The 14996-nt window shown below is 37.8% G+C and overlaps 1 protein-coding gene across 1 annotated transcript in view; it reads left to right on the top strand.

Moving 5' to 3' along the window:
• Positions 1-14472, top strand: part of METTL8 (methyltransferase 8, tRNA N3-cytidine) — a 117414-nt gene extending 102942 nt beyond the window's left edge. Inside the window, exon 12 of the mRNA XM_058549234.1 lies at positions 12958-14472. Within this exon, the coding sequence (XP_058405217.1) occupies positions 12958-13014 (57 nt within the window). The 3' untranslated portion in view covers positions 13015-14472. The remainder of the gene's footprint in view (positions 1-12957) is intronic.
• The last annotated feature ends 524 nt before the right edge of the window (positions 14473-14996 follow it).

Below are 14996 nucleotides of genomic sequence, written 5' to 3'. Positions count from 1 at the left end.
GTTAAAGCCATAGAGAAAGAGGAAAAGCAGCCACAGGCTGGTCCCTAACTAGTTTGCTCTCCATTGCCTAATTCAGCAAGCTAAACACTCGATCCTTGAGGAAATTGTTAGGATTTTTTTGCAATAAATATTGTATGTAGCCCCCACTGAGTCTTGGAGGTCTGTGATTATATCCAGAAAATAGCCTTTATTGAAATTGCTGAACTTGTAAATAGATAGGAGGCTAGAACTTTCAACCTGCAATAATAATAGTAATAATAGATTAATTGGGGGGTGCTTACCATGTGCTAGGCACTATGTTAAGTACTTTATTATGAATTAACTCATTTAATCTTTCAACCACCACATTATGTTGGTGCTATCATTATCTCTGTTTTAAGATTAGGAAATTGAGACACAGAGACAGACAGTGGCTTGCTGGCCTTGCAGAACCAGGATTTACACCCAAGCCGTCTGCTTCAGAACCTGTGCATGAACCACTCTCCAGTTCTATAAGCCAACTTCTTTAAAAATAATTGTAGTAATAACATTGTGTGTGTTCTAATTATAAAAGTAAGTCATAGTGGGAGTTTTTGAAAATAGAGAAAGGGGTAAAGAAGCCAAAATTATTCATATTTTTATCACCCGGGGATAACATTTACTAATATATGGGTCTCTTTCCTTTTAGAAATTAAATTACGTATATAATTCTCTTTTCAAATGGCAAAACACTGCATATAACTTTTTAAATTTAATGTTAAAATTTGAGCATTTTCCCATGTTATTAAATATTCTTATAAACAGAGATTTTAATGGCTGCAAATATTCCAGTTATCTGGAGGTACCATAAGTTACATTTAAAATCCCATAATGTTGGACCATTAGGCCTTTTCCAATGTTCCTGAGACTTCTGTGTTGGTTTCTTGAAGATTCCTTAGCCTTGTACTTTCAAGAGCTGCCTGGGCTCTTTGAAGAGCAGCTTTTATTCTGCTGAAGGGAATGTGCCCACATCCCTCTCCCCATGTAAGAACACCCCAGAGCCTCTGAACACAGGTGAGAATTTTGAAAAGTCTCTTGAGTGTACAAATTCTCAATGAGAGTCCAGAATTTCATTCAATTAAAAAAAAATACGTGTATAATTTTTTCCTACTTTTGTAAATAAAGCATGTATCTTGTAAAGAAAGTAGAACATACAAATGAGCAAAAAAGAAAAAAATCTAAAATCACACCACTCAGCTTGATATTTCTCTTCCTACACTATACACTATCTTATTACCTGCTCATTTTACTCAACAACATATTATGTCCTTTCACAATATATGCATATATCAAATCATCACAATGTACACTTTAAATATCTTACAATTTTGTCTCTCAATTATACCTCAATAAAGCTGAAAAAACCAAACAGGTACCAGATGGTAACTAATTTTTTTCCCAAGCCCTCTCCAACCCCCAGGCCCAATCCCTACAGACAATCACTTTTAACTCTTTTATGTTTACATAAATATAAAGCACTTTTCCTCCTTATTCATTTTGCCACACCTACCATGAAGTAGTTGCTGTACTTTCAGAGAGGCCAAAGTGAGGTCCTGACCACCAAGGAGTCCCACCTTCTACTTGGGGAAGCAAGACTAATATTTTTGGGAAAAAGACAAATAAGATAAGGCTGTAAACAAGTGACCCAAAGTGGTGCTTCCAATAAAGGCATATGTGGGAATAAGGAAATATCCAGACCATCTTACTAACCCAAACCCTCTTTTCCATCTTTAACTCAGCCTATTATGTCCAGTTCTTCCTGTCCCTCTACCTCGAGTTGGTTGAGAAAGAGCCTAGAGTTAGCTATGCCCGTATATGATCCCCCTATCTGTCTTTTAAGGAGATACTTCTGCCTCACCTTCTTCCTAATTTACCCAAAAAGGAGTCTTATCAAGTGTATCAGAAGCTAAGCCTAAGTTTATTTTAAATGACTATTTTTGAAATTAGTCAAGACAGGTCTCTGAGCCCTTCCAGTCCTCCTAGACAGGCGTTATTAAAAATGGAGTCTTATTTGCAGAGGAATTGTGAGCCTTGATATCACTATAGTAAGGTTACAACAAGCAGAAAAAAGATCAGATGAAGCGTAATCATTTTGCTTTGCGATCAAGCTAACGCTAAAAGAGTTAAAAAAAAAAAGTTTCTTTTGTCAGCTCTCTGAGGGAATAAGCAGTTTTAGTTAAAACTCCTGCAGCTCTGAACCTATTTCATAGCTTCAGGGTATTCCCTTATCATCACTCTGAACTCACTTTTATTATAATTACTTACTATAACCCCACAATGTATTATTATTTTTACTTTAAACAATTAATTATGTTTTAAAGAGATTTTTAAAAATAACAACCAAAAAAAAGCCTTTTATATCTACCCATATAGTTACCATTTCTGGTGCTCTTCTTTCCTTTGTGTAATCCAGATTTCCATCTGGTATCATTTTCTTTCTGCCTGAAGGACTTCCTTTCACATTTCTTGTAGTGTAGATCTGCTGGTGAAAATCTTTTCAGCTTTTGTATGTCTGAAGAAATCTTTATTTGGCCTTTCACTTTGAAAGATATTTTCACTGGGTATAAAATTCTAGGATGACAGTTTTTTTCTGTCAGTACTTTAGAGATGTTGCTTCACTGTCTTCTGGCTTCCATTTTTTCTGACAAGAAGTTTACTGGTATACTGTCATTCTTATCTTTGTTTACTCTGCACATAATATATCTTTTTTTCCTGGCTGCTCCTAATATTCTTCTCTTTTCACTGGTTTTGAACAATTTGATTATGATGTGCTTTGATGTCATTTTCTTCTTGTTTCTTGTGCTTGGATCTGTTGAGCTTCTTGGATCTGTGGGTTTAGAATTTTCATCAACTTTGGAAAATTTTCAGCCATTATTTCTTCGAAATTTTTTTGTTCTCTCATGTCTTTCTTCTCTTTTATTGACTGAATTGTGTTTCCCCTCCACCCTCAATTTCGTGTGTTGAAGCTTTAACCTCTAACATCACTGTATTTGGAGATAGGGCCTTTAGGAGAGGAATTAAAGTTAAATGAGATCATAAGGGTGGGGCCCTAATCCAATAGCGTGATGTCCTTGTAAGAAGAGGAAAAGACACCAGAGATCTATCTCTTTCCACACACATGCACAGAGGAGAGGCCAAGTGAGGACATAGTAAGAAGGCAGCTACCTGTAAGCCAGGAAGGAAGATCTCTCCAGAACTCAAGTCTGAGGGTACCTTGATCTTGGACTTCTCACCTCTAGAACTGTAAGAAAATAAATTTCTGTGGTTTAAGCCACCTGATCTGTGATATTTTGTTATGATAGTCCTATAAGACTAATACAATAGGACAGAGAGTTCCCATATTACTCGCCCCACTCATCTCTTACCTCACATCCAGTTTCCTCTATTAAACATCTTATGTCAGTGTTGTATATTTGTTATAATTAGTGAACCAATATTGATACCTTAATATTAGCTAAAGTTCATAGTTTCTTCAGATTTCTTCAGTCTTTTCCTAATATCCTTTTTCTGTTTCACTATTCCGTCCAGTACACCAAATTACATTTAGTAGTCATGTCTCCCTCCTCTTGGCCGCCACAGTTTCTCAGACTTTCCTTGTTTTTGATAACCTTGAAAGTTCTCAGGTGTACTATGGAAGTATATTGTAGGATGCCCCTCTATTGGATTTATTCTGATGTTTTTTTCATGATTAGACTAGGATTATGAGTTTGGTCATACCAAAATAATACCCTTCTAAGTATTCTTCTTGATGACCAGTGTAGCACAAAGTTTTTTCACTCTGGCTCCTGGGAACATGAATTATTCCTGGCCCTGTGAGAAGTCTGAGAATTGTCTGTCTGCTCCTTTCCAGTGGGTCTTTTCCTTTATTTGAATAGGTTCCTCATTCACATGTCTGGTTAGTACTTAACTGAAGGCTCAGAAGGAGCCCTTGCTTTCTCTCTGTGCAGCTCTCTCTTCTCTGTCACTCTGTTCTGTGAATTCTATCCACCCTGGCCCCTCCAAATTCTAAACTCTGGCTACTCAACTCGGACAGACTTCTGGGCTCTGTTTGGGTTTTTCCTCTCTGTGCAGTAGCCTGGAAACTCTCTAGGCAATAAACTAGGGCAATCATAGGGCTCACCTCATTTATTTCTTTTCTCTGAGGGGTTACTATCCTAGGTTTCATGTGTCCAATGTCTGAAAACCATTACTTCATATTTTGTCTTGTTTCTCAATTTAATGTGGGAGAGTAAATCTAGTTTCTCAGTACCATGGCCATATACAGAAGCCAAAATTACTTTTTTGTTTTATTGTGGTAAAATATACATAAGATAAAACTTACATTTAGCCATTTTAATTGTACAGTTCTATGACATTAAGTACATTCACATTGTTGTGCAACTGTTACCAACATCTCTCTCCACAATTTTTTCATTATCCCAAACTGAAACCCTATATCCATTAAACAATAACTCCCCATTTCCCCTTCCCCTCAGCCTCTGAAAACCACTATTCTACTTTCTGTCTCTGTGAATTTGACTACTCTAGGTACCTCATATAAGTAGAATCATACAATATCTGTCCTTTTGTGTCTGGCTTATTTCATTTAGCATAATATCTTCAAAACTCATTCGTGTTGTAGCGTGTGTTAGAATTTCTGTCCTTTTTAAGGCTGAATAATATACCATTGTAGGTATATACCACATTTTGACTGTCCATTCATCTGTTGATGGACATTTAGGTTGTGTGCACCTTTTGGCTATTGTGACTAATGCTGCTATGAACACCGGTGTATGTTATAGAGTGAATTGTACCCCCTCAAAATTCGTATGTTAAAGCCCTAGCCTCCAATGTGACTATATTTGGAGATAGGGCCTTTAGGGAGGTAATTAAGTTTAAATGAGGTAATAAGGGTGAGGCCCTAATTTGATAGGACTGGTGTCCTTAAAAGAAGAGAAAGAAACACCAGAGATTGATCTCTTTGCATACACACAGAGAAGAGGCCATTTGAGGACACAGCAAGAAGGAAAGGCAGCTGTCTACAAGCCAGGAAGAGAGAGTTCACCAACCCTAATGGCACTTTAATCTTAGACTTCTTACCTCCAGAACTGTGGGAATATAAATTTCTGTTGTTTAAGCCACCTAGTTTGTGGTATTTTGTTAGGCAGCCCGAACTGACTAATATAGTATATAAATATCTATTCAAGTCCCTGCTTTCAATTCCAGAAGTGGAATTGCTGGTAGTTCTGTTCAATTTTTTGAGGAACCACTATACCATTTTCCGCTGTGCATAATAACTTTTTAATTATCTATTTCTCTGCTAGAAAGTAAGCTCTGGGAGGACAAATTAAGTTTCTTGTATACCAAGTGCATAGCATGTTCTAAATGCTCAATAAATATATATTAACTCTCTGAACAAATACATGAACTTTTATATCTGAGAATTAATTATTAGTAGTAATAAAAATTTGAGATGGCAGTATATTGTAGAAAAAAGCATGAAACTAGAATTTTAGCCATGCCTTTGCTGCTAACTCACAATATGACCTTGGATAAAATAGTAAATCTCTTGGGGCCTCAGTGTCCTCATCTGAAGATGAAAGAGTTGTACTGAATGATCTCAAGGCCCTTTCAGCACTACTATGTCTTGGTTCTCTGATTCTAGGTGCTGGGATATCTGGTATCACTAGCTGTGCAGACTCGAAAATACTACTGCTTGTCAAGTTGCCTGCTATTAGGGCTGAGGCAAAGCAGGGTACCAGGTTAAGATCCCAGGTGGGCTGTTTCCCAGAATGACCAAAGATAGAGGACACATCAAAAATCAGGATAATAAGAGCAATATCTGTTATCCAAACTAAGAGTCAAGTGCAAGGGCTTTGGGTAGGAGCCAAAGATACCAGGAAGAGGTCAGGAAATGGGCTGCAACACTAGACTACAAGGCTGAATGATGATTGGCTTCATTATGGTGGCCACAGGTAGTGCTGGGTCCCCAGAGTTCTGTGACAAGATTCTCTGTGTCTCAGTCTCCCAGGCTGTAAATTGGGAGTGTTAATTGCTACTTTTTCTACCACTTAGACTAGAGATAAGTAGAAAGAAAAACTTCAAAAAGAACCAGGCCTTAATTTTTTTTCTGAAATAAAAAAAAAAAATTAAATGCAAAATATATTTAAGTTGGGGCAAAATGTAAAAATTGATGAGTTTGGGTAAAGAGTATATTGGTGTTCCTTGTATTATTCTTGCAACTTTTATGTAAGCTTGAAATTATATTTAAATCAAGAGTTACCAAGAAAAAGAGGAAAAATTTATTTTAAGGGGAGTAAGACAGAAACCAGAAGAGGACACACAGGAACTTGCCTACCTAAATGTCCTTTATCTGCCCATCTTCCTAGAGTATACTCTACTTCTCCTCTAAGCATTAGAGTTGCCATAATTTAAATCCATCCCCATTGTGGGGAACGAGGATATTTATTTCACTCTGGAAACAGTTTATATGGGAAATTTACTCATGGATCCCTTAGAATTGGTTTTATATGCATAGAAGAACTGCTTCTAGGGCAAAGCATCAATCATCTTATTATAGAGGTCTTTTCACATTGTCTCTGAGGCTACATCAAAGTGTCAGTGTATTAATATCTAGAACTCTGATTTGACATTAGAAATTCAAGCAGCCACACTTTTGGATTTATCAGCTCATCAGAAATCCTCTGATTTTTAACTAAATTAAGTCATTCTTTTGGAAGAAAATATTTTTATAACATGTATCCAATAAAGAGCTTGTATCTAGGATAAAGAACTCAGTAATAAGTAGATAACCTGATTTTTCAAAATAGGCAAAAGATTTGAATAGACATTTCACCAAAGAAGAACATGCCAAATAAGTGCATGAAAAGATGTTCAGTACCATTAGTGATTAGGGAAATGCAAATTAAAATGGCAATGAAATACCACTACACAAGCACTAAAATGGTTAAAATAAAAAAGATTGACAATACCAAGTGTTAACAAGGATGTGGAACAGCCACAATGTTTGTACACTGCTGATGGGAATGCAAAATGGTACATCCACTTTGGAAAACAATTTGGCCGTTTCTTATAAAATTAAACATACATTTATCATCAGACCCAGCAATCCCACTCCTAGATATCCACCAAAGAGAAATGAAAACATATTTCACCCAAGACTTGTACTTGAATGTTTCTAACAGCTTTATTCATAAAAATCCAAAATTGGAAACACTCAAATTTTCATCAACTCATGAATGGATAAACAATGTGTGCTATATCCATACAATGGACTAGTACTCAGCAATAAAAAGGAACATGCTACTGATACACACAACAACATGGATGAAAGCGTTATGCTAAGTAAAAGAAAGCAGACATGAAAGACCACACACTGTGTGATTCAATTTATGTGACATTCTAGAAAAGTCAAAACTAGAGTTACTGAAAGCAGATCCTTGGTTGCCTGATGCCAAAGATAGGAAAAGAATAGCAAAGGGGCAGGAGGGAAACTTTTGGGTTGATGGAAATGTTCTGTGCCATAATTGTAAGGGTGGTTAAACAAATGTATGTACTTATGAGAATTCATTGATTGTACACTTAAATTTTGTGAATTTTATTGCATGCCAATTATACCTTAATAATACTGATTTTTAAAAAAAATTTTAAATTAAGTCATTCTTTTCTATTTCCCCAATGTTTTTATCCCAGTGGATATCTGGTGTTAGGACCCCAGTGACTGCTATTGAAAATTAATAATAAATAGCATCAAAGGATAAATGTTTAACATGGGACATTTAGAATGACCTCAACTGCCAACTTCACGTTTTTCAGCATAAATTAAAAATAAGAGAGGAGGTGGTTAACATAATGAAGTTTGCTTCGAATGGAAGGCTACTATGGTGTTTTATTTGATCTGAAATGGAAAGGTGACAAATATGGGGATCATTTTAGTTCAGATGTATCAAATCTCCTTATTATTCTAGTGCAAATATTAGTGGATTGAATGAATCTCAAGCTGTAGACATTTCTGAGGTCTATTTTTAAAGTCAAACTGGCTTTTTCCCAGAAAGAAGAGAAACAAAAATTTACTGGCAGTAAAGCCTTTACCTTTTTTCATTGAATTTTCTGAGGAGATTTAAAAAAAAGCCTCTGAAAAATCAGAACAGATGGAACATTATAAAGAACATTGCAAAACAGAATACTTTTCAGACTACTTAGGAGAAAATAAAGTGTTCAAAAAGACCTTGTCTTTTTAAAAAATAAATTGACTAGAGACAAAGTATCAGATGTAGTAAATATTTGCCTTTCTTTGAAGGAACTGAAAACAATAAAAGCCCAGTCATATTAAATTGTTCTCAAGGTTGATCTGTAAGGCATCAGTCCGGAGGATTTCCATCTGAAAAGAGTTTGTGGAATTCTTCTTAGCAATAAGATAGTTGAATGGTTTGAGTAAAGCTTGAGAGAATTGATAAAAATGTTGCTCATTAACATTCACTCTCTTTTTCCTAACCATAAGATTGTCCTTTAGATATCAGAAAAGTTCAATTTAAAACAAAGTAAACTCTCCAAAGGGAAAGAGATAGCAGGGAAAACCGTGTATATGGCAGCCATGTTTTGCGCTCACAAAGGTTTCACAAGCTGCACTTATAGACAGATGAATAGGTATTAGAGTAAGTTACTTGGCTTTTTGCAACAGGTAAAGGATGTGAGGTGGCCTATACAAGAGTCTGGGGAGAGTCTGGAGAGCTCCAAGTATTAACTCTAGTTTCCAGTTCACCATGACTCATTCATTGCAGACTTGAACCAAACCATTGGGAATGAGACAGTGTAAGGGAACATGTTACAGCAGCCAGTAAAATAGACCAAAAAACTGTCAGTCCCAGGAAAAGTACTGGAGAGGAGAATTGTAAATGCAGCAGTGAATCTTTGCCAAACAGATACAGTTGGTTTGTTGGGTTTTTTTAAACGTCACACTTGACAAATCCTTCCTGAGTTTCAAAGGGAAAAGACAAATAAGCTTCCATTTTATCAATAAAGGTAGCAGATTGTAAAGGGCTTAAATACCTTCTTAAGAATAAAATTTAGAGGGAACATGGCAAGCTATCATAACATAAGAAAAAAAAAAGAGAAAGAAGTGCCGTGAAAACAATAAAAGTGAATTTTTCCTTGAAGGGAAGCTAGGAGTACATTTCCTTGGCTAAAGATCCAGTGTGAATAAAAAGGAAAAAATATAACATCTTGATAAGGCCAAATGAAATGGTAAACCAACCTTCAGTACTAATGAGATTGTGAAGAAGCCTTTAGATGGGTGATCTGGAGCACTGGTCTTTTGACACCTGAAGCTGTTTACCAAGTTTAAAGAAATGGGCAAAAATCTCAAAAATGCTTTCAAAATCACTTATTGTGATCCTCTTTAGTTTGGAAAAATCAAATAGATGCCTATAGCTCGTAGATGAGCCGGGACTAAAAAGCATAAACGTAGTGTTGTAACGAATCCAAAGTATTTGGAAACCATTGTGTCTGTGTCTTTGAATGTTTGGAATTGCAAGATGTTTGCAGAGATGATGGACTAAAAGTGGATGGTCAAGCCTGGCTGCAAATGGCTGCCTGAACGAAAAAGGGGATCCTAGGAAACCCATCACAGACCTCTCTGAGCTCCAGAAACCAGCATGGTTTAATGATGTCACTACCTCTAAGACAGTGCAGGTGATATATTGCTTCAGTCATTTGACAAGCATGCCTCCTCCAGGAATAGAGTGTGATCCAAGATGCCAGGTCTGTTCCAGGACCTGGATCTGAAGTCTCCAGAAGAGTGGGAATTGGACCTCTGATGGGGGAGGATTTCTTAAGGGAATTATTTTTTTCTTCTTGGCTAAAGAGGCACTCAGGAGGAAATGTCTCTTTGGCTACCATTGGGTAAGCAGATCATCCATCCATCTATCTGTCTATCTATCTATCTATCTATCTATCTATCTATCTATCAATCATATTCAGCAAATATATTCTCAGCATCTACTATGTGCTAGGTACTGTGGTGGGTGCAGGGGATAAATTAGTTAGGGAGACCCTCACGGAGTTTATATTCTAATGGAGGAGTCTTTTACAAAATAAACAAGTACACAAATAAATATTATACTTATAGATTGTAAATGAGCTCTGAAGAAAACAAACAAGGTGATGAGAGAGTGAATAAAAAGATCACTAAAGTGAATAAAGGTCACTTTAGTTAGAGTGGTCAGGTCACATAGAGCCAGGTCTTTTTTTTTTTTTTTTTAATAATATATTTTTTTTAAATGTGTGATTTTTTTTTAATAATTTTATTTGTTTATTTCTTTTTCCCCAAATCCCCAGTAGATAGTTGTATGTCATAGCTGCACATCCTTCTAGTTGCTGTATGTGGGACACAGCCTCAGCATGGCCGAAGAAGCGGTGCATCGGTACGCACCCGGGATCCAAACCTGGGCCACCAGCAGCAGATCGCGTGCACTTAACCGCTAAGCCACGGGGCCGGCCCAGAGCCAGGTCTTGATGGATGAGAAACAGCCAGGAATATGGAAACAACAACAACAACAGGAAAGGAAAGAATGTTTCAGGCAGAGGGAACAGCAACTGCAAAGTCCATAAAGTAGAAAAGAAGGGGCATGCATCTAGTGTGGTATGATGAGTCAAGGGAAGAGTGATAGTAGATGAGGTTGGAGAGGCAGGAAATTAGGATTTGATTCTGAGTGCGCAGGGAAATCACTGATGGCTTTCAAGCAAGAGAAAAAGATTTGACATATTTTAGTAAGATCGCTTTGACTGTTATCTGGAAAATGTATTGGAAGGGAACAAAAAGGGAAGCCTTGAGACCAGTTGGGAGGTGCAAGGTGATGGTGACTTGTATCAGGGATATCTATTTATCCCACTGATATGTGGGATCTACATCCTGTCCTCTTGAGCCTGGGCAAGTTTGTGACTACTTCTACCAATAGAGTAACAATGGCAATGACCCTGGGACTTCTGAATTTAGACCATAAAAGGCCATGCAGCTTCTGCCTTATCTGCTGGGACATTGCTTGATCCACCATGTAAGAAGTCCACCTATTCTGAGGCTACCCTGCCATGAAGAAGCCTAGGCACTTGAAGGGGTCATGTGTAAATGTTCCAGTCAACAGCCCCATCTGAGGTCCCAGTTGACAGCCAGCATCAACCATCAGAGGTGTGAGTGAAGACATCTCCAGAAAATTCCAGTCCCCGTTATTAAGTCACCCCCAGTCTCTGAGTCTTCCTAGCTGAGGCCCCAGATTTCTTGGAACAGAGATAAGTCATTTTCACTGTGCCCTTGTCCAAATTCCTGCTCTATTAAGATTTGAAGTGGTTTGTCACATAGCAATAGTAACTGGAACACTGGGAGAGGGAGAATTTAAGAGATGCCAGTGAAAATTGAGGGCATCTAGTGAAACAATCAGGTAGAGATATCAAGTAGTTAGTTGGATATATGAATGTAAGCAGACAACTGGGCTGGAGGTATGCAATTGGCAAACAGCATATGGATTCTATTTAATTTCACGGGACTGGGTGAGTTCACCTAAGCAGGAGTTGGGCAGAGAAGAGGAGCTAGTTCAAGTCCTCATTTTGAGGAAGTCCAGTATTTAGAGGTAGAAAAGAGGAGGAAGAGCCAGAAAGGGGAATTGAGACAGAGTGCCCAGTGAGGCAAGAAAAAAACTGAGAGAATGGTTTGTCACAAAAGCTGAGACAGACAATTATTTCCAGAACAAAGAGAGAAGTCAACTTTGTGGAAAACTATTGAGAGTCAAAAAAGATAAGAGAAAAGTAGTCATTAGATTCAGCAGCAAAGAGATCAGTTATGACCTTGGAAAGAGCAATTTCAGCGGGAGTGGATGGGGCAGAAACATAACCATGGTTTTGATCTCTGAGAGAATGAAGAATAGTATATTATTTCAGAAAAAGTTGGATCAGCCGTGCAATCTCCAGCTAGCTGAAGTGCTACTGAAACTATATAATTTACCTGCTTAGAGAAACAGCTAAATGTAATAAATGGCATAAATTTTTGGCGTCAGAAGTGGGTTGAAATAGCTATGGGCAAATTATTTAAACTCCCTGAGCTTCACTTTCTTCATCTGTAATATAAGAATAATAATACTTCTTCATAGGCTTGTGATAAGCTCAAAATGAGATAACATTTTAGCACAGTGCTAGGCATATAGAAGTTTCCTCAATGCTAATTCATTGAACACACGCTTACTGAGTGCCTACTCTGAGCCAGGCCCTTTGCTGGGGGCCTGGGATACAAGAATGGGACGTCTTAGTCTGTGATCTCCTGAAAGGTACAGGCTAGTGAGGAAATCAATACTGCAAACAATTGTGATGGAGTAAGGTCATTCTGTCAATGGATCCGTGACAAAGGAGAAGAAAACCTGAGGTGTGTCTGAGGGAGTCAAAGAAAGCTTTACAGAGTGAATAGCATTTCATCTGTGACTTGAAGGCATGGGGTGAGTTTGCCAGGTGGACAAGCTGGGGAGGGTGTTCCAAGCAGAGGGAATATCATGTGCAAAGGCTCAAGAATGGGACTGAGTATAGTGTGTTATGGAACTATAAATAGTTGAGTGTTACTGGAGTATATCCTGTGCGGAACAGACGGAGGTGGTTGAAGGAAGGTGGTGAGGGCTGAGGCCAGACCAGTAAGAAGGAATAGGATGATGAAGAACCCCATTTGTCATACAGAGAAGTTTAGATTTTATCCTGAAGGGATAAGGAGCCACTGAAGAAGCCACTGAAGTAGGCAGTGACAAAACCATTCTTATACATGGAAAGTGTGCTGAGGTTTCCTTAGCTTTGTAAAATGCCCTGACCTTTACACTTAAAAGAATGGTGCCTCTGACCAAGGCTCAGCAGGACATGTGCTATAATTTGTTTTTCCAACTGTAACACTGGACTATTCTCATTCTCTTGTAGGGAGGAACTCATGGACCAATTGAATGGAATAGAGAATCCATAAAGAGACTATGCTAGAGGAAAGACTGAATTAGCTTTCTATTCTTTCTATAGAGGATGATGTCAATGTCATACGAAGCAGTGATCAAAGAGCATGTAGGAAAAAAAATGAAAAACGTATTAAAGAAATGTGATAAATTTAATAGTGATATGATGATGATATTATCTAGATTTTGTGACATTTGTGGTGAAACCGGCAAACAGTGAGCCACTGATGATTAAGTAGCTAGGAACTAAAGTTGTTTTTCCTTTTTGCAATTACTGATTGTAGCTTTTGGTTGTTCCCCTGCACGTTGTTAACTGTACTGTTTACGCAATATGCTATCTGACGCCCACTAGGTTCCTGTAGGTAACATCTCCTTGAAGCCTGGGTCACCTAATGGATGTTTGAGCTGTTTTTCAGGAATTAGAGCCTCTTGTCCACTCAGGCATGTTGAGACCACCAACTCATCAACTGGGCCTGAGCAGATGTCTGATAAGCGACCTTTTGATGTCAAGAGGCTAAAAACTCCACCCTTGGGTCATACCAACACTGCCATTTTGTGAACACGTGTCCTATGAAGAGGCATGAAGTCTGACTACGCTTGCGCAGATCATCAATTACCTCACCTCTCCTCACCTCCAGTCACCTATCTCCACATTTCAGACCACCTTGTCCCCTACCTCATAAATGTCTCTTGAGTCTCTATTTTCAGAGAAGTGGATTTGAGACTTGTTCTCCCATTTTCCTCACTTGGCTGCCATGTGATTAAACCCTCTCTCTCTGCAATCTCATCATCTTGGTGTTTGGCTTTCTGGGTGACGGGCAAAAACAAACCTGGTTCGGTAACAGTGGTATTTGTAGTTCTATAAATTTGTGATTTGATATACTTTCTTTCTCATTCTTAATTCACTTTTGTACCTACTTTTGTATCAGTGATTTTGCATTCTTTTTCTAAGGAAGGTTTTAGAAATTGAATATGTTTTGGAACCCCACAAAACCTGGATAAGCTGTTGAGTACTGCATTATCCTTTATTGGTTTCCCTAAACCAGCCTGCGGCTTTGTAAATAGTCATTTTGTTAAACTCTCCTCAATTTCCCAGGTTGAGCATGCCATCTGTTTCCAGGACCATGACTGATATGATTATGTTCATGTCAGTCATGATCTTTGCCCATCACTTATACATTATATTCTTTTGTATGTATGAAGAAATTCACAATAATAAAAAGGATATATGAGATATTTATATATCTATATATCTGTATCTACTTATCTATCTGCTCTCTCTATATATAATGTATATATCAATACCATGTATAGATTAAGTAATTGTTAACAGTGCTCCATGGAGGGGAACAGGGGAACAAGGGACAGAGGTTAAATGAAGAATTACTTTCATTGTATTCCCCTTTTTTATTATTGAATATTTTTCGTGTTTATGTATTTATTTCTCAAATTAAATTTTGGTTTCATTTTTGTTCAGACTATTCACTAGGTACTGTTTAAGGGGGAACAAAACGTAGAGTTGGGTTTCACTCAAGGTTAATCAATATGGTTTATTTTAATGCTCTAGGTCCACCCAAAGTTTTCCTGTTCTCAGAGGATTTCTGGGACTGCTGACTAGGCCCTAAAGAATAGAATAGGCTAGTGATGCCCATCAGGTAATGGAGATAAAAGTAACACTTTGCATTTTATTCAGATCTTACCTTTGTTAGAAAATAGTCTTTGAGATATTCCCTACGAGGAGAGATTACATACTGGAGGACTATTTTTATTTTTATTCACTTTTGAGGCTTTCCTTGGAGTTCCGTAGTAATTTTCAGGCATAACACAAAATACCCACACTATTTTTCACACATCTCCCCAGCCATACAACTGACCCCCAGTTTCACACTCTCTTGAAGCAGGAATGAGTATCCTGGGTATCCAGAAATGCAAAATACATCCCAGCCCCATCCAGATGATTGAGGCCAAAGCCCAATTCCTTGACAGGGAAACTTGCCGTGAGTAGGGTCTGCA

The sequence above is a fragment of the Diceros bicornis genome, chromosome 10 (assembly GCF_020826845.1).
Source record: "Diceros bicornis minor isolate mBicDic1 chromosome 10, mDicBic1.mat.cur, whole genome shotgun sequence".
NCBI classification, from domain to species: Eukaryota; Metazoa; Chordata; class Mammalia; order Perissodactyla; family Rhinocerotidae; genus Diceros; species Diceros bicornis.
Note: the sequence above shows the minus strand (reverse complement) of the source record. Positions and strands in the feature narration are given on the sequence as shown.